The sequence below is a fragment of the Danio rerio genome, chromosome 25 (assembly GCF_052040795.2).
Source record: "Danio rerio strain M-AB ecotype USA chromosome 25, GRCz13ab, whole genome shotgun sequence".
Taxonomy (NCBI): domain Eukaryota; kingdom Metazoa; phylum Chordata; class Actinopteri; order Cypriniformes; family Danionidae; genus Danio; species Danio rerio.
Window position 1 is genome coordinate 2,045,062 of NC_141045.1, and position 22,099 is coordinate 2,067,160.

A 22,099-nucleotide genomic window follows, 5' to 3' on the forward strand; every position below is an offset into this window, starting at 1 on the left:
TTCATCAATAGTCTTACAGTAACTAACACAGACTATATCTGAAGTGTTTGGATGTAATTTGCGTTTTCCTCCTGTTGAAAAACGTCATAAGAACAATGTTTAGTGGCTCAGTGTATTACAGCAGTGTTTTTAAAAGTTTAAACACTTTATTGATATAGTGTACAACCAAGCACAAGTGGTCAGAACACAAGCGAGTCGCAGGTGATGAAGTATTAAGCGTTTCTCCCAAAGTAAAGTGTGTCTGAGGCAGGTCAAAGCTAAATGCCAGCAGGTGTCTGTAGCTCCGCCCACTCTCCGCCTCTTTGCCCTTGTTTGGTATCCCGCCGTGGGTGCGATGACGCGCGAACAAAATGGCGATGGTTAGCCATGCCTACTTGTGGCTTCTTTTGCGCTCTTTAGAAACCTAAGGGTGACGTCACGGACACTACGTCCATATATTTTACAGTCTATGATAAATACACAAATCCAACTAATTTGTGATTTTCACAACATTTACAAATTGTGTTTTGCATTTATGATTTACGATTTGGATTTTGTAAATGTGAGTGGTGCTGTGCATGTATGAGTTTTATTTAGTTGATGCATTATATTTGAGACTGACCTGTCTCCATCATTAAAGCCTTTGAAGACTCCATTGACGTGACATTCCTCAAAAAAAACCTGAATAACAACATTCCTCCGGGCTCCTAAATCACATTCCTGCAGGAAAAGCGCGCCACACGCTCCGTCTCGATGCGCAGGAGGGGGTTCGGGAATTACAAGCCACAACACACACATATTTTCCAGAGCGGATCGAGACAAGTGCACATACTTTCCGCTTATTTACCTGCGCACATCAAAGATTCCCCGACGCTCACACAAACTCTCCATCCCATTGACAAACCTCCGGATTAAACCGCAGGAAGCTGACGTGCCCATCTGAGGTTTTGTTTTGTGTGTCTGGGCTTTTATGAGGCTAAACAATGCGCTGTGTTTTAAAGACCCCAAACTGTGAGTGTGTAATGTTTCGAGACTTAATTGAATAGCTTGAACTTGAGTTACGGTAAAAGAGCCGGATGGGCTGCAGTAATGCTGTGATGCAAGAAGAGTTAAAGGAATTGTTCAGCAAATGATGAAGGTTACCCTATAATTTACTCACTCCCAAGACATCCTTTGGGTATATGATTATTTTTCTTTTTGAACATTTATCCTGACTCTTTCATGCTTTATAATGGTGGTGGATTGGGACTTTTATTTTGAAGCTCCAAAAAGTGCTTAAATCTATTGCATAACTATTTATGTGGGTTGAATTTAAACAAACAAGTTGAATTTAGTAATTTTCAACTTAATTTGTTTATTTATTGTCAGCCCATATTAATCGTTTGCAACTATTTACCTTTAAAAAAATCCTATTAACCATTTTTTTCAGTGGAGGATTCAAGGGTATATCATACCCTTATCATAATTCATTTATGCTGTATCCACATGCAACGTGCAGTGACATACACTCAGTGGCCACTTTATTAGGTACACCTTACTAACTGGGTTGGACCCCCTTTTGCCTTCAGAACTGCCTTAATCCTTCATGGCATAGATTCAACAAGCTACTGGAAATATTCCCTTAGAGATTTTGTCGGCTGCACATCCATGATGCGAATCTCCCGTTCCACCACATCCCAAAGCTGCTCTGTTGGATTGAGCTCTGGTGACTGTGGAGGCCATTTGAGTACAGTGAACTCATCGTCATGTTCAAGAAACCAGTCTGAGATGATTCACGCTTTATGACATGCTGCGTTATCCTGCTGGAAGTAGCCATCAGTAGATGGAGACACTGTGCTCATAAAGGGATGGACATGGTCAGCAGCAATACTCAGGTAGGCTGAGATGTTGGCGCAATGTTAAATTGGTACTAATGGACCCAAAGTGTGCCAAGAAAATCTCCCTTACACCATTACACCACCAGCACCAGCCTGAACCGCTGATACAAGGCAGGATGATCCATGCTTTCATGTTGTTGAGGGCAAATTGTGAGCCGAGCATCTGAATGTGTCAGCAGAAATGGAGACTCATCAGAGCAGCAACGTTTCTCCAATCTTCTATTGTCCAGTTTTGGTGAGTCTGTGTGAATTGTAGCCTCAGTTTCCTGTTCTTACAGGAGCGGCACCCGGTGTGCTCTTCTGCTGCTGTAGCCCATCCGCCTCAAGGTTGGACGTGTTGTGTGTTCAGAGATGCTCTTCTGCAGAGCTCGGTTGTAACGAGTGCTTATTTGAGTTACTGTTGCCTTTCTATCAGCTGGAACCAGTCTGGCCATTCTCCTCTGACCTCTGGCATCAACAAGGCATTTGCGCCCACAGAACTGCCGCTCACTGATATTTCCTCTTTGTCGGAGCATTCTCTGTAAACCCTAGATATAGTTGTGCATGAAAATCCCAGTAGATCAGTAGTTTCTGAAATACTCAGACCCAGGCAGCAACAACCATGCCACGTTCAAAGTCTCTTAAATCCCCTTTCTTCCCCATTCTGATGCTTTCTTTAAGCTGCAGCAGATCGTCTTGACCATGTCCACATGTCTAAATGCATTGAGCTGCTGCCATGTGATTGGCTGATTAGAAATTTGTGTTTAAAAGCAGTTGGACGGGTGTACCTAATAAAGTGGCCGGTGAGTGTAGATCTTATGTCTTCATTGTTTCTCATCATGATTCTGTGCAGAATTGTCAGAAATCTGTCAGCTGAATTGCGTTGCGTCAAGGGGCCGCAGTTTGATTTATTTCAGTGAGGTTTATTTCATCTTCCTGCTGGGAGATTTTTCATGCTCAAATCTGAGACTCAGTGTTTGCCAGCAGACAGAGGAACCCTGATGTGCGCGATCACATTTCACAATGATATTTCATCAGAAAATAAATGGATAAAAGTATTCAGTGAGAAAATCATCTCTGAAGTTCTGTTTTCCTCTATTATATCTTGGCTGACTCTCAAAGACAGCAGTTGAGAGATGGCAAATCTTAAAGATTCTTTTGAGATAAATCAAACTATGATTTGCCAAAATATGAAGTTCACAGATCTGATTATGTATTCACTTGTGATTCTGGACCACCGTCTGAAGTTGCATGGGTGTATTTGTAGGAAATTAGAAATAGTCTAAATTCATTACAAAGATCATATTCATTCATTTACTTTGGCTCAGTCACTTATTCATCAGGGGTCGCCACAGCGGAATGAACCGCCAACTATTATAGCTTATGCTTTTCCAGCTGCAACCCAATACTGGAAAACACCCATACACTCGCATTCACACACACACACACACACTTAGGGCCCGTTTACACTAATGCATTTTCATTTTAAAACGCATAAGTTTTGCTACGGTTACGCCATCCGTCCACACTACGCCAGTGTTCTCGAGCACCGAAAACGGAGTGTTTTGAAAACGCTGGAGAGGCTGTTTTCATCCTGAAACACTGCTGCTCCGTCTCAGTGTGGATGAGGAAAACGGAGACATCTGAAAACGGAGGCGGGGCTGCTGAGATTCGCTAGCTGATTGGGGCTTTTGTGTCATTATGTATTCTTCCCTTATTCGTCAAGACTCTATCACATGACTATAACACATGGCTTTAACGCTACTGGAAGACAGCAGACCAGCCTTCACTGTAAACAACAACATGGACACAGAAATGGGAGTGTTGTTTGCACTATTGTGTGTTTTAGGCGCCATTGTGCAGTTATTCATTTGTTACGTTTAGTAACTCGACCTCGTCGTCTGTCCACAAAAACACCTCTCTTGCTTTCTTTGTCATCGCGTTTAATGTTCATCTGGCGTTTGTTGACTAACAATAACCAAATGCCGAGCGAGACACGTGCTTTCTGTTTATACTAGAACACGCATGCCCAGAGTGCGCGAATGGTCACGTGATATACGTTTTTGGTGGTGTAGTGCGGACGGAGATATGTTCAGAGACGCTAGGTGAAACACTAGAGTGGACGCGGATCGTTTTTGATCTAAAACGCCGTTTTAAAACTAAAACGCACTAGTGTAAACGGGGCCTTATACAGTACAGTCAATTTAGTTTATTAATTCCCCTATAGCGCATGTGTTTGGACTGTAGGGAAACCAGAGGAAACCCACACCAACACAGGGAGAACATGCAAACTCCACACAGAAACGCCAACTGACCCAGCTGAGGCTCTAACCAGTGACCTTCACCTCTTGCTGTGAGGTGACTGAGCCACCGTGTCGCCCTACAGCGTCTATACCTGCAATAATAACTGTGTTTGTTGTCCTGGGTCACATTTTAAAGCACTGTAACTCCACTGCATGTCAAAGACTGTCTTTCTACTCTTCAGATCATTTTATAAGAAACATCTTTGACATGGAAACATGACTGAGAGCTCCATAACAGCATAACTTATCGGCTGTAAAATGTTCCTTTGGGAATGTTTTCCCAGGGCTGTGAAACTCAGATATGAAGCAGAAACCTTTCCAGATCAGCTGTTAAAGATCTTACCATTTCTGCCCATCAGCCTCGTGTTGCTGAACCGTATATCCAAACTGAGCCTCTCTCGAGCCCTTGATGACTTTTGCACGTCTCGTGTCAATATTAAAGCATGTCCGCGGCCCTGAAATCAACATAAACAGCATTTCAATTTCAAATAAAGGTAAGCACCATATGTAGACAGCGTATTATAAGTCATTCCATCTAATAAATCCTTAATATAAAGGTCTACAATTTTAGCCCTTTTACAAATTAAACCCTTTGGGTCTGCAGAATGCTCAAAATACCCGTCAGATCATTTATTATAGCCTTGCAAACCTATTTGAGTTGGCTCAACTCATATCTAGTCATTTAAATCAATTAAGTTTTGACAGTGAGGGAAGGCTAGCTGTTTTTGCGCCTGTGCCTTTAAATGCAAATGAGCTGGTCAAGCCCCACCTACTTCAGAACATTTCTCTTAAGATAAACAGGGTTGGATGTCAGGATAAACACAGAAATTTGGAGAAAACCACCAGGCTAACAGCATCCCTACTGTGAAGCATGGTGGTGTTGGCATCATGCTGTGGGGATGTGTTTCAGCAGCAGGAACTGGAAGACTAGTCAGGATAGAGGGAAAGATGAATGCAGCAATGTACAGAGACATCCTGAATGAAGACCTGCACAAGAGTGCTCTCGACATCAGACTGGGGCGACGCTTCATCTTCCAGCAGGACAATGACCCAAAGCACACCGCCAAAATATCAATGGAGCGGCACAACAACAACTCGGTGAATGTGCTTGAGTGGCCCAGCCAGAGCCCAGACCTAAATCCTATTAAACATCTCTGGAGAGATCTGAAAATGGCTGTACACCGTCACTTCCCATCCAACCTGATAGAGCTTGACAGGTCCTGCAAAGAGGAATGGGCAGAAATTCCCAAAGACAGCTGTGGCAAGCTTGTGGCGTCATATTCAGAAAGACTTGAGGCTGTAATCTCTGCCAAAGGTGCATCAACAACGTATTGAGCAAAGCCTGTGAATACTGACGTACATCTGATTTTACAGCTTTGATAAATGTGCAAAAATCTCAGAAGCTCTTTGTTCACATTGTCATTATGGGGGATTGTGTGTAGAATGTTGAGGAAATCAATCAATTTAATCCATTTTGTAATAAGGCTGTAGCATAAACAAATGTGGAAAAAGTGAAGCGCTACGAATACTTTCCGGATGCACTGTATATACTGTCGCATGTAGGTGATGTCCATGTGTACATGTTTGATGAAGTGCATTTGAGTATTAAGTGTATGTATACAAAATACAAATACCATAGTAAAGGTTATTGCGGCTGCACGGTGGCGCAGTGGGTAGCACGTTCACCTCACAGCAAGAAGGTCGCTGGTTCAAGCCCCGGCTGGGTCAGTTGGTGTTTCTGTGTGGAGTTTGCATGTTCTCCCTGCGTTAGCGTGGGTTTCCTCCGGGTGCTTCCGTTTCCCCCACAGTCCAAACATATGCGGTACAGGTGAATTGGGTTTGCTAAATTGTCTGTAGTATATGCACTGCAAAAAATGCTTTTCTTACTTAGATTTTTTGACTTGTTTCTAGTCCAAATATTTAAAAGTTCCTAAATCAAGAAGGATTTTCTAAACAAGCAAAACATATTGCCTTGTTTTGAGAAATATTATGCCAATATTAAGTCAGTTTTTCCTTAAAACAAGCAAAATAATCTGCCAATGGGGTCAGCAAAATAATCTTATGTCAAAAGAAAAAAACAAGATTATTTTGCTTACCCCATTGGCAGATTATTTTGCTTGTTTAAAGGAAAAACTCACTTAATATTGGCATATTCTTTCTCAAAACAAGGCAATATGTTTTGCTTGTCTAAAAATGCTTCTTGATATAAGAAATTTTGGATATTTAGACCAGAAACAAGACAAACTATCTAAGCAAGAAAAGCATTTTTTGCAGTGTGAGTGTGTGTGGATGTTCCCCAGTGAAGGGTTTTCACTGCATAAAGCATATGCTGGATAAGTTGGCGGTTCATTCCACTGTGGTGACCCTAGATTTTTAAAGGGACTAAGCTGAAAAGAAAATGAATGAATGAATGGTTATTGCTTGCAGAATCTGAAATATACTTATATATATACATATATATATATATATATATATATATATATATATATATATATATATATATATATATATATATATATATATATATATATATATATATATATACACTGCAAAAAATGCTTTTCTTGCTTAGATTTTTTGTCTTGTTTCTAGTCTAAATATCTAAAATTTCTTATATCAAGAAGCATTTTCTAGACAAGCAAAACATATTGTCTTGTTTTGAGAAATAATATGCCAATATTAAGTGAGTTTTTCCTTAAAAAAAGCAAAATAATCTGCCAATGGGGTAAGAAAAATAATCTTACGCCAAAAGAAAAAACTAGATTAATTTGCTTACCCCATTGTATATATAATAAATACTAATAATTCTGGCTTCAACTGTATGTTTTTTTTTTTGTTGTTTGTTTGTTTGTTAATGTTTTTTTTTAAAGATTAGGATAGTTTTGAGATGAGAATATAAGTAACTTTACCCAACACTCGTTATTAAGCAGTAAGGAACAAAACTGAGGTAGTTCACGACCTCTTTAAAGGGAGTTACGAGTCCTGTGATGATCTAATCCCTCCTGCTTCAGGTTCTGGATGAACATGTGAGTGTATCTGGGTTTAATTTACATGTTTATCAGGAATAATAATGGCCTCTTGAATGGGAAGCAGAGCGTTCGGTATCTGAGAAATGACGTCACGGCCTTTCAAGTTTAATTTCCTGGGGAAGCGTTTCCCCTGATGGAGAGGAGAAAGAAGAAAGGGTCAATCATATTTCCTTCTTAATTTATCAGCAGGAGGAAAAGCCTAAAATAAAAAAGCTTAATAAAACACAGCGGCTTGTCAAGAAGCCAACGCACCAGAAATGAAAATATATACTACGTTTACTGTCTTATTGATTGAGCAATGTGCTTTTGGAGTGGTGCATCCTTTCTCTTGATGCGATGGGTTCATTTGTGGTGTGTCTGATCCCGCAGATCATAATACTCACCTTTTTTTTCAAAATAAAGTATGAGAAGTATGAAAGGCACAGTTGCAGAGTCGAGCACTTCCAGGATTTTTAAGAGTAAATGTTTTTTGTTGAAGCTCAACTGAAGACTTCCAGACAATTTTAGAAAGAATTCTGTCATGTGGAGAGGGGTCTGGCTGCAGACCTGGTGCAGTGCAATCTGAGCTGCATCCAATGCTTTTTAATGCGCTCACCTAACCCCACCCCTAACCCTACCTGTCACAGTGACGTCACTCACTCCATTGAGAGCATTGTGTCTGACATTGCATCGCTGAGTGATGCAGTCTCAGCTTGCATCATGAAGGCTGCATCCAGATACTATTGATCATGTGAGCTTCATTTCAGAGAAGAGGAACTGATTTAGGCTGAACAAATGGTTGTTATTGTTTATGCTGTTCTTCTGTTTGCTCTAAAATGAATGAATGATGTTTGTGCGTGTTTGTTTGTGTATTTGCAGCCTGATCTCTCGAGGAAACTTAAGTATTTCACCTTTTGTCAGTTTAGTGGCAAATTCGTACAAATTCGAGTTCAGTCATACGAAATTGTACGATTTTAAAAAGGAGGCGTGGCACCCAACCCCACCCCTAAACCCAACCGTGAATCATTTTCTTGTCGGCTTAGTCACTTTATTAATCCGGGGTCGCCACAGCGGAATGAACCACCAACTTATCCAGCACATTTTTACGCAGCGGATGCCCTTCCAGCCGCAAACCATCTCTGGGAAACAGACACACACACACACACACTACGGACAATTAAGCCTACCCAATTCACCTGTACCACATGTGTTTGGACTGTGGGGGAAACCGGAGCACCCGGAGGAAACCCACGCGTAGGCAGGGAGAACATGCAAACTCCACACAGAAACGCCAACTGAGCCGAGGTTCGAACCAGCGACCCAGCGACTTTTTTGCTGTGAGGCAACAGCACTACCCACTGCGCCACTGCCTCGCCCCCAACTGTCATTGGGGAATGAGTAAATCGTACTGAATTGTACGAATTAGATCGTACGAATTCATACGAATTAGCCGCTAAATCAAAAAATTACGAATTGCCGTGAGATTGCGCTGATCGTGTTTATTTGTTTGTTTATTTGTTTGTCTGTAAGTGTTTATGTGTTTGTGTTTGTTTGTGTGTCTCTGGGTGTTTATTCCTTTGTGTGTGTTTCTTCGTTTGTGTGTGTTCGTTTGTTTGTGTGTGTGCAAGCTATTTCAAATTGCGTTCACTGTTATTTTAGTGCTACTTATATTTTAATTAGCCTTTTTGTTTGAATGAGAGTTTATTACATTTACATTTTCTGTTAAATTTTTACTAGTATACATGTATTAGCACATACGTGTACAGTCTTCCTAATTTATGACATGCTTTTGCTATTTTAATTATTTTGTTTGTTTGTTTTTGTTAATATTTACTATAGTAATGTAGTTACAGTATGTCAGTTTACTCTAGGGGAAGCGCAGTGGTGCAGTAGGTAGTGCTGTAGCCTAACAGCAAGAAGGTCGCTGCTTCGAGCCTCGGCTGGCTCAGTTGGCGTTTCTGTGTGGAGTTTGCATGTTCTCTTCAAGTTGGTGTGGGTTTCCTCCGGGTGCTCCGGTTTCCCCAACAGTCCAAACACATGCTGTACAGGTGCATTGGGTAAGCTAAATTGTTTGTAGTGTATGTGGGTAAATGAGTGTGTATGGGTGTTTCCCAGAGATGGTTTGCAGCTGGAAGGGCATCCGCTGCGTAAAACATATGCTGGATAAGTTGACGGTTCATTCCACTGTGGCGACCCCAGATTAATAAAGGGACTAAGCCAAAAAGAAAACAAATGCATAAAGTTTTCTCTAAAAATGCTGGGTTGTCATAAGTAACCCAACTTTAGATCAAATAAATACCCAATTACATCTATGAGATTCAAGAATGACATTTGAATGGAAAAACCCAACATTGGGCTTGGCTATATTTGACCCAACCTTGGGTTATGACAACCCAGCATTTTATTAAATTCTATTATTTGGTAGTTTATTTTCATTGCAATTTAATTCAATTCATTGCTTCAACTGTTACGTTCCAAGGTGAACTTTCTTATGATCATTTTGCTGTCATTTATTTACTTTCCTTTGGCTTAGACCTTTATTTATCACAGCGGAATGAACCGCCAACTATTCCACTACATGTTTTATGCAGCGGATGCCCTTCCAGCTGCATCCCAGAACTGGAAAACACCTATACACACTCATTCACACACACACTCATACAGTACAACTAGTTTAGTTCATCAATTCCCCTACAGCGCATGTGTTTGGACTGTCGGTGAAACCGGAGCACGCGGAGCAGAACTAGCAAACTCCACACAGCTGACCCAGCCGGGACTCAAACAGGCGTCCTTCCTGCTGTGAGGCCACAGTGCTAACCACTGAGCCACCATGCCACCAAATAAACTCATGAATGACGCCCTATGCTGATTTCGAACCTTCAACCTCAGTGTTGGTAACACATTGAGCTAGACAATGAGACATTTTACTATGTTAAATAAAAATGATTAAAATAGCAAAAGCATGTCATAAATTAAGAACACAAAAATTAACCCAACATAGGGGTTGTCTAAATTTGACCCAACGCTGGGTCACAACAAGCCAGCATTAATAATAAATAATAAATTGTATTCTTTTGTAATTTATTTTACTCTAAATGTCGTCAACTTCAACCCTATTACAGTTGCTTATTACGTTCTGTTTTCGTCTAATTGTTCCACGTTACGTTATTTAATTTAATTAGAAAACAATCATTTTAATAGTTTTATGTTGAAGGTAACAGCACTGCTCGTAATGAACCCAGAACTTTCCTTTAATAAACTATTTCTGGGAAATATGAGGCGAAGTGTTAACCAACGCTTGTTATTGTGAAATCCGTGGCTAAATTACAGCCAGTTTACGATAGTAACGACTATAACGAATGTTATTTGCTCAGATTGTCTGGATTCCTGAGAGGATCTGGTGACGTTCGAGTCATTTTTCATCTGTGATTCAACTGAATGATTCAACCATGTGTTTAACTCAACTATATTTGGTTTTCGAGACTTGCTAAATCTACTTTAAGATGGTCTTATTTGTATCTCTCTAACAGGAAGGATGTAGATTCATCTCCTAATTCTGGCTCAGATGTGAAATGAATCCACGACCTACAGGTTTGGCCAAAAGTGAACTGAAGCAGACATTACGCTCACATGGCGAGTGACTGCACAGGATTCCAGCGTGGTAAAGTCTTCACAAAGTAGTCCTGGGAAAGTGCTCTTGGGTTTGAATTATTGAACAGGTGGCTCTTCTGAAGCATCCAAGTTTCCAGATTTGGTTCAAGTCTCTCTTTTAAAGATGTGTTTTCACCTGTTTTACGGTGAAAATCACAAGGCTGATCAGTTAAATGGGTCATGAATGAATAAATCTAAATTCCCTTGACCTTCTGACACCCAGCTGAAGACACAATTATTATCCCTCCTGTGAAATTTGTGTTATGTTTTCAAATATTGTCCCGGTGTTGTTTAAGAGAGAAAGGACTTTTTTTTCCACAATATTTCCTAGACTGCAAAAAAAAAAAAAAAAAAAAGCTTTTTCATTTGAGGTTTTGTCTTGTTTATAGTTCAAATGTCTAAAAGGCAAGAAGCGTTTTCTAGACAAGCAAATAATAATGGCTTGTTTTCAGAAATAGTAAATTTTTTCTTAAAACAAGCATAGGCCACCATGCCACACTTTGAGCCAGACTTTATTGTAGGGATAAAAGTGATGTTAAGGGAACAGCGGGATGAAGGGGAAGGGAAGTAAGAAGATAAACTGAACAAGTAGGTAGATTGATCGGGCGTCCTACGATGATGCCCAGAGACTCAGAGTGGGGGTACCATTTCTGTAATACTTTGGCAGAGTGATTGGACCCCCCTGATTCAGCCTAGGAGGGAAGACAGGTTTATAGGATTGTTAACGGGAAGCAAAGGTATAGAGGGAGGTAGGGTTTGAGCAAATGAGAAGAACAGTGCTAGAGCTCTGGTGTGCCTTAAAGGGCACATAGTTTACCCCTTTTTTATCATTTAATATTAATATTATGGTTCTTCTGAGTGTGCCAGTTTAAGTTCAGTTCAACACACAGTTCAGATGTTTTTATTATAATGTGTTAAAAAGTGTCATGTCACAGCTAAAACCACCAGGCTGGTCAGCCTGGTTTAAGCTGGACATAGTACTAGGCTGGCCAAGCTGGTTTTAGCTGGTCATCTCCCAGCCTGTCCAGCTAAGACCAAGCTGAAAATGGCTATAAACCAGCCTAGAAGTGGAAAAAAACCCTTTGACACCAGGCTGGCCGGCCATCTAAAACCAGCCAACCATCCTAGGCTGGTTTAAGCTGGATTTTTCAGCAGGGATATTACAAAGATTCATTGTTTACATTATATTAAGCTACAAGTGTTGACACCCACAGTGTCAAAATGCAGGGTTTCACACAATTCACTCATCTTGTCCCAACACAAATCAATAGGTTATGTCAATTGGCCTGACAAATTTAAGTGGATTGAACATAAAACAAAGAAAAAAACCAAATAAACTCAAGAATTGTGTTGTTCCAGCAAATTTTAAGTAAGTAGTTTGGTCAAACAGCAAAAATATATATATTTATAAATAATATATTAATATTTTTTCAGTGCAGCATTCCCTCCCTGCTGAAAAATCCAGCTTAAACCAGCCTAGGCTGGTTGGTTGATTTTAGCTGGTCGACCAGGCTGGTTTTAGAGGAGTTTTGGCCACTTCCAGGCTGGATTCCAGCCATTTCCAGCTTGGTCTTAGCTGGTCAGGCTGGAAGATGACCAGCTAAAACCAGCTTGACCAGACTAGCCAAGCTGGGAGTCCAGCCAAAACCAGCTATATCCAGCTTAAACCAGGCTGGTCAATTTAGCTGGTCATTTTCCAGCCTGACCAGCTAAGACCAGGCTGGAAATGGCCAAAACCCCTCTAAAACCAGGCTGGTCAACCAGCTAAAACCAGCCTACCAGCCTTGGCTGATTTAAGCTGGATTGTTCAGCAGGGAAAGAAACAGCAGCATCTCTCTTCATCATGCCAGGTTATCTGACATTCAGTACCACCAAAGAGCATAATTACACACAATTTGTAAACCTGTAGGCCTATCTAAGGGAAAAAGATCGATCTGTGTATTTGATTAGGCTCAAAGTAGGTTAAAATCTGTCAAATGAATGTTATTTTCTCCTCAGTACTCATGAAATCATACAATTCCCGCCTCTATTAAAAAAAGCGCCAGTCAACAGCCAATCAGCGCGCTCTGATGAAAACACCTCAGCGAGTGACAGCAAGCGCGCTCCTTCTCACATCTGTTTCATTTGAAAACATTATGCCACTTGGGTGAAAACCAACCATTTGGCCCTTTTTATGAAGCATTCCTTTCAAACATCTTACCTCAGACGGATATTTTCCATCTGAAACGTCGATTATTTTAAAAAGAGCTCTCGTTACTGAGATACGCGGGTAAACAGTGTAATAAGTCTGCGCCCTCTGCTGGACAACTCATGCAAACGCAAGATATGCAGATCCACACTTAAATAATACTGGATTTCACAATTCCTTACTTTTAATTAGTTCCCAGACGTTTTAGAGGAGCTCTTTCTTTATTTAAACGCATATGATGTATGTTTAGATGTACGTTTAGTGCTAAATGCTATATGCTAATGTAAACAAACGTCCAACATCCTGTTATAACTCCAAAGTGATCTAAATGATTAAATATATTCAGCTAATGTTTGAATGCTGCATATATTTTTAACAAATCAGACAGCTTAACTTTCAAAGTCAGCCTAGATTGGATTTGTTTATATTCATGCTAGTCACTCATAAGCACATTAAAAGTCTGTTAGCATCTCTGGGGATTCAGTCTGACAGAGTTCATCTTCTGTAGATGTGTTTAATACAATCGAGATCATGTATAGCAAGTGCCCTTGTGTGTAGGTTCATAATGGAGTGTGTAAGCAGATCCAGATGGTGCGTCTGATCACTGCTAATAAAAGCCCATCTGCAAAGTTTCTCTTTAATCAACCTGAATTAGCCCATACTAGGCTATATAGTTCTGTATAGTTGTGCTATAACTACTGAAAATAACCACAAACCATTATAAAAATAAATTAATAAATAAAATGATTAAAGAGTGGTTAGAGATTTAATTAATATAACCTATTAGAACGATAGAAAATAACCTTAAAACCATGGCTTTAAAAAAATCTAATTATTATGGTGTGCTGTGTTAACACTGAATCTATAAACTATAGCCTACTAGTGTCTATTTTTAACCTACTAAGTATGCTAATGTGACTGTCTATTTAATAGTTTAATGGATGAGTGTTAGTTATCCAATTATTAATGAACTAGTTTGCATTACTTAGCACTAGTAAGTAATTAAACATATACCGATACCTTAAAAAACACTCTTGCTTACTCGTTAAACTCATTGTTATTAATTGAATAACTCCATTAAACGTTTAAATAGACACTCATACTTAGTATATCTTTGGTATTAGGTAATTAGTTTTAATGTTGAAAGAGATTGCCATATAATTATTATTTCAGAGGTGTTACATAACACTTTTTAATTAGATAATCTCTCAGTTTCGTCTTCTGTACAGCATTATGATTACAATAAAGGCATTACTATCCACATACAAAATCTTCAGCAATATCTTACATGAGTTTCATAAGAAATCCCAACTTTGTATTAAACTTTGGGTATTTTTAAATGATTTATAATGAGATTTATTACATTATTCACTAGCAAAGATGCTTTTTTTGTCATTAAATTATATCGATAGTTCAGTTACGAAGTTTTTCTTACTTAGTTTTCATCATTATAATGTCTAAGCATTTTTAAATCAAAATAAATGTTCTTGAGATCCCAAATGCATGCAATTAGAAGTATTTCTTTATAAAAATATTATCAAAATACATAAAATGACTGCCAACGGAGTCTACAAAATCAATATTGTGAATTAAACCTATATTTGTGGCCCCACCACATAAGATTTATTAAGAAACACATATTAAGAAGCATTTTAATAAGACTTATTATACAAGTATTTTTACTTCTAATATAAATGCATAATTAAAAAATGCTTCGATTTTTATACTAGAAACCAAGATTAAAGCTAATACACGAGAAACCATATATATTTTTAATAATATTCCTACAGGATGACAACTTCTGACTCATTTGGATCTGCCTTTTAGTTTTCCAAAATGAACCCAAAAAGCAAAAATCATTGACTTTATATTATATTATTATTATATTGTATTATTTTTTATTATATTTGTTATATTAATATTATTATATTATATTATATTATACTATATTATATTTTATTGTTATATTATATTACATTTATTATATTTGTTATATTATTATTATATTATACTATATTTTATTTATTTATTATTATATTATATTAATTATATTATATTATATTATATTATATTATATTATATTATATTATATTATATTATATTATATTATATTATATTAAGTTTTAGTGCAAATAATCTCACTGTTTTTTGCTGAGAGTAAATGCAGTAGCAGACTCACCTGGCATGAGTGCGCTGACCCACAGCAGCAGCAAGTGTGTGTACTCCATCAGCATGTGTGTGTGTGTGTGTGTGTGTGTGTTTGAGTTTCTCTGCTCTCTGATGGAGTCCTGAAGCGCAGCAGAGCTTGATGTGGAAGGAGGAGCTGCAATGACATGAAAACTGAGAGAGAGAGAGAGAGAGAGAGAGAGAGAGAGAGGGAGGGAGAGAGAGAGAGAGAGAGAGAGAGAGAGTCTGGAGCACCTGAGAGCTGTGCTTATTACTGATCTCATGCTTTTACTGCTCGCTCGCCCACTCTATTTCTCTCTCTCCCCTCCTTTTTCTCCATCCAGATGTCTAGCAGTGGAAAATCAAGATATATTGGATGGGAAACACCACAGATGTGCAAATTTATTTTTAGAGGATGGAGATTTTACACTCCAAAAGCTGAAATTGAGCTTAGAAATGGCTGGTTAATTTTACTGAATGAGCATAGAATTCAATTCATTCATTTTCCTTTGGCTTACTCCATTATTTATTCGGGGTCGCCACAGCGAAATGAGCCGACAACTATTCTGGCATACATTACACTCTCTGAAATAAAGGTTCAAGAGCTGTCACTGGGGCAGTACCTTTTCAAAAGGTACATATTTGTACCTAAAAAGTCCTTAGTGGTACCTCAAAGGTGCATATTAGTACCCAAATGCACCTAAAATGTACCTTTGAGGTACCAATATGCACTCTTCAGGGACAAATATGTACCTTTTGAAAAGGTACTGCCCCAGTGACAGCTCTTGTACTTTTATTTCTGAGAGTGTACCTGACATATTTTAAATCTTGTTGTGGATCTCAGCTGTAAGATTAATAACTTGACTTCTAGTTGATCATTTGGAAAGTGGCAGATATTTATGATGAATCATCTGCTGAGCTGCATCCCAATCATCACCAATACTGCAGAAGACCTACTGGAACCCACATGCACCAAGATTCTCACAGAAACCAGTCAAGTTTGGTGAAGGAGAAATCATGGTTTGGGGTCATTCAGTATGGAGGCGTGCGAGAGATCTGCAACATCAACTGGGTATCAAGACATTTGTGCTGCCCATTACATTGCACGTCCTGATTCTGCAGTGTTCCAGGGTCAACAAAGGTGGAGCTTGTGATAGTTTCAACCAATCAATACAATGTTTCAACCAATCAGATGTCCGTGCGTGTGGTAGCTGGTCACGTGACGACGCGATAGCGCAAATTTAGGCGGCAGTTTTTTAATCCCATCCTGACAGCATCATCGCGATCTGTGAAGGTAAGTTAATTTCCTCAATATTTGCATCTAAGACTACTTATTACTCAATAAAGGATACTGGTTGTAATTTCGTGATGGATCTGTTCGGTAAAATCCTCAAATAAGGCATAAATCGTTTGAAACCCTCGTTTTTGAGGCCGTTATAAGAGCCGTCAGACCGAGGGAGAGAGCCGTTTTTTTATGTGAAATATAATTATTAATAATGATATGATTACAATAGGCTAAAGATAATATTGAAATGTTTTGTATAATAAAAATGATTTTAAAAATAGTTGTAAGCCCAGACCATCTTTCTTTTTATAGCTCATGTAATATTAGACAGACAACGCTTGATCACAGTATAATAATAATTATTATTAAAATAACAACAACAATAATAATAATAATGCATAAATAATGATAAAAATAATAGGCTAATAATAATAATAAAATGTTTTGTTAGCCCAGGGTCATCATTCATTATATACTATAATAACAATAATAATAATAATAATAATAATATAAATAACGATGATAATATCGGGCTAACATTTATAATAACAATAATAATGTATTAATAGTAATGAAAATAATAGACTAATAATAATAATAATTAGATATCTTGTTAGCCCAGGGCCATCATTCATTATATACTATAATAATAATAATAATAATAATAATAATAATAATAATAATAATATAAATAACGATGATAATATCGGGCTAACATTTTTAATAACAATAATAATGTATTAATAGTAATGAAAATAATAGACTAATAATAATAATAATTAGATATCTTGTTAGCCCAGGGCCATCATTCATTATATACACTACAATAATCTCATTACAAACCACAGAAGAGGGCAAATTCTCCAGCAGGATAGCGCTCCTTCTCATACTTCAGCTCCCACATTAAAGCTTCTGAAAGCAAAGAAGGTCAAGGTGAATGTTATATACACATATATATATATATATATATATATATATATATATATATATATATATATATATTTTTTTTTTTTTGATGTCAGTGTGTTTATTTGTTTTCAGTGTGTATTTGTGGTGGAGTAGCAGGTCTGGAGTGTGTATCATGAGCCGCCGGCTGCTATAAACGCTCCAGCAGAGACGCTCGGGGTGTGTTTGAGCTCATAATGTTCACAGCCAAACCTCCAGATGATTCAGACGAGCTGAAATAACATCAAACAGCAGTGAAGTCAGACTGTGTGTGTGTGTGTGTGTGTGTGTGTGTGTGTGCTGTATGTATATTTGTGTCTGTAGTGTGATTGAGGGAGCTAGTGTGTGTGTGTGTGTACATGTTTTTGTGGTTTATGAGGACACATGTGTATATAAACATGGGTATAATGCTGGCGTTTCTTTTATAAGATGCTATGCTATTATAAACATAATTAATTTTCCAATGCCTCCAGCCGAACTCTTCAGCAGTCTGTTGTTAAATAGTTGTGAGTGGATTTATTTTCTCCAGATATTCAGTCAGAAGTTGTTTCTCAGAGGCAGAAATCACTCTGTCAGGGTGACACGGTAAATCACTCATTTGATTCTGTCGTCTGGGAAATACTTTCTGAAGCCAAGAATATCATCTGAGCGTTGAACGCATGAGTTCTGAATCTACTGCGCTGAATTAATTTACTCTTATTAAAGATTACATTTTGATCATTGCATTAACTTTCATCTCATTTATGTTAGTATACAATCCTGTGTTATAATTACTAGGGCTACTGTGTCTGCTGCAGTTTAACTTCAGTGTATTAATTGCACAGGTAATGTTTTTTTTCTGTGAGACATGTACAGTAATTGGCCATAATTTCTTTTTTTCTAATATTTTTAACTTATAAAATACATTTAATGATAATTTTGTACTGCAGTGGCTGATGGGAAGGTGTTGTGTGTCCTCTCTCTGCCACACGAGGGCGCCAGACATTGACATTCACACATTCAGCAGATGATTTTATCCAAATTGTTGCAAATTTCCTTTTTTTATCCCATATTTAAAATGTTTATAGTCAACGTCCTTATTTAGCCCCATATTTAATATCTAACCCCATTTGTAATATTTAACCCAATATTGAAAATGTTTGGAGTCATATTTAATATTTAATCCAACATTAAAAATGTCTGGAGTCAACTCTCTTTTTTAACCCCATGTTTAAAATATTTAGCGTCATATTTGATTTAAAATTTAACCCCATTTGTAATATTTAACCCAATAGTTAAATCTTTTGATGTCAGTTTTCATATTTTACCCTGTATTAAAAATGTCTGGAGTCAAATTTCATATTTACCCTATAATTATAATGATTGGAGTATTTTTTTTTATTTAACCCTATATTTAACATATTTAGAGTCATATTTAGTATTTAACCCCATTTGTAATATTTAACCCCATTTTTAAAATGTGTGGAGTTAAATTCCGCATTTAACTGCGTGTTTAAAATGTGTAAAGTCAAATTTCATATTTAGCCCCATATTTAATATTTAACCCCATTTGTAATATTTAACCCTACATTTAAAATGTTTGGAGTCAAATTTCTTATTTGACCCTGTATTTAAAATATTTAGAGTCATATTTAATATTTAACCCCATTTGTAATATTTAACCCCATATTTAAATGTCTGGAGTTAAATTTCTTATTTTACCCCATATATAACCCCATTTTTAATATTTAACCCCACATATAAAATGTTTGATGTCAGTTTTAATATATGACCCTTTATTTAAAGTGTCTAGAGTCAAATTTCATACTTACCCTATATTTATAATGATTGGAGTAGTTTTTTTCATTTAACCCCATATTTAAAATATTTTGTCATATTTAATATCTAACCCCATTTGTAATATTTAACCTAATATTTAAAATGTTTGGAGTCAAATTTCTCATTTGACCCCGTATTTAAAATATTTCATATTTAAATCATAAAAGTCATATTTAAAATTTAACCACATTTGTAATATCTAACCCTACATTTAAAATGTTTCAATAAAATGAGTCAAATTTCATACATGACCCCATGTTTAAAATACTAGTCAATTGTCTTATTTAGCCCTTTATATAAAATGTTTGGAATCAAATTTAATATTTCATTTAAAATGTTTGGAGTCAATTTTATTATTTTACCCTATATTTAAAATGTTTGGAGTCAATTATATTATTTAACCCTATATTTAAAATGTTTGGAGTCAATTATATTATTTAACCCTATATTTAAAAATCTTGAAATCATATTTAACATTTAAACCCATTTGTAATATTTAACCCCATATTTAAAAATGTTTGGAGTCATATTTCATATTTAATGTAACCCCATAATTTAAATATTTTAAATCAAATTAGATATTTAACCCCATATATAAAACGATTTAACCCCATATATAAAATGTTTGGCAAAGTTTGACAAATTCATATTTAACATCATATTTGAAATGTTTGGAGACATATTTTACCCCATATTTAAAAGTCACATTTCATTTTTATTTTAACCCCATATTAAAAAAAGGTCAAATTTCATGTTTAACCCCTTTTTTTTTATTTAACCCCATATTTAAAATACTTGGAATCATATTTCATATTCAACCCCATTTTTAAAATATTTAAAGTCATATTTTTAACCCCATATTTGATATTTAACCCCAAATTAATATTTAACCCTAAAAAATGTTTGGAGTCAAATTTGATATATAAACCCATGTTTAAAATATTTGGAGTCAGTTTTCTTATTTAGCCCTTTATATAAAATATTTGGAGTCATATTTCATATTCAACTACATTTTTAGAACATTTAAAGTCATATTTTTAACCCCATATTTGATATTTCACCCCATATTAACTTGCTAACTTTTACTCATTTACAATCAATTTGTCTCATTCACTGAATGTGTTTAGTGTTTCGTAACTTGAGCAGCAGATTAATTTAGCTCATGTGGAGGATGATCAGAGCTTATGTTAACATGACAGTTCGGCAGTGTGTGTGTGTTATATAATGACTAAACAGAGAGAGAGAGACAGAGAGAGAGAGAGAGAGAGATGCAGTTGAGCGAGAGTTGTATGTATTTGTGTTTCAGTCACACACTGAACAGCAGAAGCACATGCGTGTCTGTGTGTGTCAGTGACTCTCTGTCTGTCTCCTGTAGTTTACATTCATCTGTTCTGAAGCACAAGATCAAGCTGGAATATTTCGAGGAGAGCAGACGATCTTCACGACCGAACTTACGGTAAGACGACTACAGTAACACCAGAAGATGCTGGATATTTGCTAATATGGTAAATATTAATACAACAATAGTTGTATTATAACGGTTTTTCTGATTATGATGAAATGCAAAAATACAGTATTTATTTATTTATTTTATTAACTTTATTTATTATCTTATTAAATTTATTTATTTTATTAAATCTATGTATATATTTTCTATGAAATGCATTCTTGTGTTGTTTTATACAAAAAAATAACCTTAATATACTAGCACATTTTGTTTTTATGTTGTAATCATAAAGATGAATTTTCATATTTTTATGCTTTAAATAAGTCCAATTTAACTGTGTGGTGACAAAAATGAACTGAATGCAAGTCTTGATATTTTTAAACATATATATTTGTCTATTTATGTAAAATGTTTAAATAAGTTCCTATTAATCTTGTCACATCATATACAATATCATTAGGAATGCCTCATTATTTTTTGTTTATTTATTTTTATTTATTTATTTATTCATTTTATTTTTTATTTATTCATTTTATTATTTATTTATTCATTCTTTCATTTATTAATTTTATTATTTATTTATTTATTCATTTATTTATTTATTTATTCTTTTTATTGTTTATTTCTTAATTTATTAATTAATTTATTCATTTTATTTTTTATTTATTTATTTAATTGTATAATTTATTAATTTATTAATTATAGTATTTACTTATTCATTTTATGAATAATTAATTATTTTAAATATTTTTAATTTTATTATTTATATATTTATTCATTTTAATTTATTTGTTCACTTTACTATTTATTTATTTGTTTGTATATTTATTCATTCATTATTTTTAATATTATTTATTAGTTTTATGATTTATTTATTTATTTATTCATTCATTTTATCATTAATATTAGTTTTAATTAATTAATTAATTAATTAATTTATTTATTTATTCATACATTATTTATTTATTGTAGTAAAAGTTTTACTGACAAAAGTTAATTTTGTGTTAATATTAAAATCAATTTACCAATGGTAAGAAATACATTTCGAAATTAAACTCTAATATATATGTTTAAAGTGTTAAATTAAACATGTTAATTTTATTTAGAAGACTTCCAAATAAAACAAAAAATGCAGATTAAAAGACAAAATATTCCATAATGTCTTGTATTTATCTTTAAAATCTGTAAAACCCAGTGGGAGAACATTTCTCCGTTCACAGTTGCAATTAAACTCATATTTAAGTGACTTTAATTGCAGCGCTGGCGCAGATCTTTTAGGATATTAATATAATTGGCTTTCCTTCTGGAGCCGAGGTGCGGATGGATTCCCATTGTGTTCGAATCCCCGAAGATTCAGACTGATTCTGAGAGCAAAAGAAGGAAACACGCGACGCCAAAGCAGGAATTGAGCTCAAACAATAGCAAACAATGAAATGCAAGTCGCTGAAACACA

General features: G+C 35.9%; 2 protein-coding genes across 29 annotated transcripts in view; one reads left to right on the forward strand and one right to left on the reverse strand.

Annotated features, from left to right (window-relative positions):
• Positions 1–15,264, reverse strand: part of itga11b (integrin, alpha 11b) — an 88,265-nt gene extending 73,001 nt beyond the window's left edge. For both annotated transcript variants that reach the window (XM_087311378.1, XM_087311377.1), the window contains exons 1-2: positions 15,165–15,264; positions 4,482–4,593 (exon numbers count right to left, since the gene is read on the reverse strand). Coding sequence is in view for 1 of the 2 variants with exons in the window: in XM_087311377.1 (XP_087167503.1) it covers positions 4,482–4,593; positions 15,165–15,219 (167 nt within the window). In the remaining variant the exon portion in view is untranslated. The remainder of the gene's footprint in view (positions 1–4,481; positions 4,594–15,164) is intronic.
• coro2bb (coronin, actin binding protein, 2Bb) overlaps positions 1–22,099 on the forward strand; it is an 84,826-nt gene that overhangs the window by 39,267 nt on the left and 23,460 nt on the right. For 6 of the 27 annotated variants that reach the window (XR_015526008.1, XR_015526003.1, XR_015526014.1 and 3 more), the window contains exon 1: positions 20,504–20,655. The gene's annotated coding sequence lies outside the window, so the exon portion shown is untranslated. The other 21 variants (XR_015526005.1, XM_087311541.1, XM_087311540.1 and 18 more) reach the window with 15 other exon arrangements.